Genomic DNA, 1,040 nt, shown 5'->3' with positions numbered 1-1,040 from the left:
TTTTCTGAAGACAAACTTTTTCAAAAGTGTCTGTGTCTAATATTCACACACATCAGTTGTCACATTGTCACTGTATAAATCAATATTTTCACACAATACTGTATAAGTCCCAGCTTTTGTCTGCTCTTGGTTGTGTCTGCAGGCAGGAAGGCTGAAGGGGAATCTTCATAAGATGGTTTTTGTCATAGCTAGCGAGATGTAGGACAACAGGACGGCTGAGTCTGTAGCGGCGGTTTGTGAAGAGCACAATCACCAGCTCAGACCCCGAGGGGATCCAGACACATCCCCTCCAGCATCAGCCATCTCTACGGGGCCAACGGCCATCAGACTGTCACAGAAACACTGTAAATAGCTTGATCTGAATGCAAATCAATAAGACAGATCTCTAATATTATTTAGTTTTAAAAGCATCATTCATTGGCTCTTCTTGTGACTGTTTGTGGTTTTGAGTTTTCTTTGCTGATGTCCTGTACGTTCTGAGTGAAGCCGCTTTAAGGGGTCGAGCGATCAAAACAGAGCACCAGTTTCATCCTCTTTTACTCATGTTATCCTCATTATTATTATTAGTAGTAGTAGTAGTAGTAGTACAGAATATTTCCATTTACTGCCGTTATGTACTCCTTTTGGAACACATTATTTGTGTTGTGACAAACTAATGCACAAGGAAACATTTCACATTATCAAACGGATCAAATGTCTTAACCATTTCTATGTGTAATTATTATGCAGGACAGATCGATGCTTGGTGATCAAAGTTTTGAAAGTAATTTTTCATCAGCCTATTCATTTGTTTGAAGCTCATTTGATCGGTATAAAACAGGAATAACAAAGCAACTGAAACTCCATTTTCAATATATTTCTGACAATTGAATGCAACCTGTACATATATGGACAGGAAGCAATATCTGGATATTGCAGAATCCTCCGTTGATGTTAATATCTGTTTGAGAAGTGGTCAGCTGTAGTTATCTGAGACTTACTCTGTAGATCTCACACTTGTCTTCTCTGTGAGGAACACTAACAGCTTTAATTCCTAACTC

General features: G+C 38.8%; 1 protein-coding gene across 1 annotated transcript in view; it reads left to right on the top strand.

Annotated features, from left to right (window-relative positions):
- LOC107572194 (gamma-secretase subunit Aph-1b-like) overlaps window positions 1-1,034 on the top strand; it is a 10,348-nt gene extending 9,314 nt beyond the window's left edge. The window contains exon 7 of the mRNA XM_016258618.1: window positions 143-1,034. Within this exon, the coding sequence (XP_016114104.1) occupies window positions 143-171 (29 nt within the window). The 3' untranslated portion in view covers window positions 172-1,034. The remainder of the gene's footprint in view (window positions 1-142) is intronic.
- The last annotated feature ends 6 nt before the right edge of the window (window positions 1,035-1,040 follow it).

Source organism: Sinocyclocheilus grahami, unplaced genomic scaffold (assembly GCF_001515645.1).
Source record: "Sinocyclocheilus grahami isolate Dianchi unplaced genomic scaffold, SAMN03320097.WGS_v1.1 scaffold1715.1, whole genome shotgun sequence".
NCBI classification, from domain to species: domain Eukaryota; kingdom Metazoa; phylum Chordata; class Actinopteri; order Cypriniformes; family Cyprinidae; genus Sinocyclocheilus; species Sinocyclocheilus grahami.
This window is presented reverse-complemented; position numbering and strand designations above follow the sequence as displayed.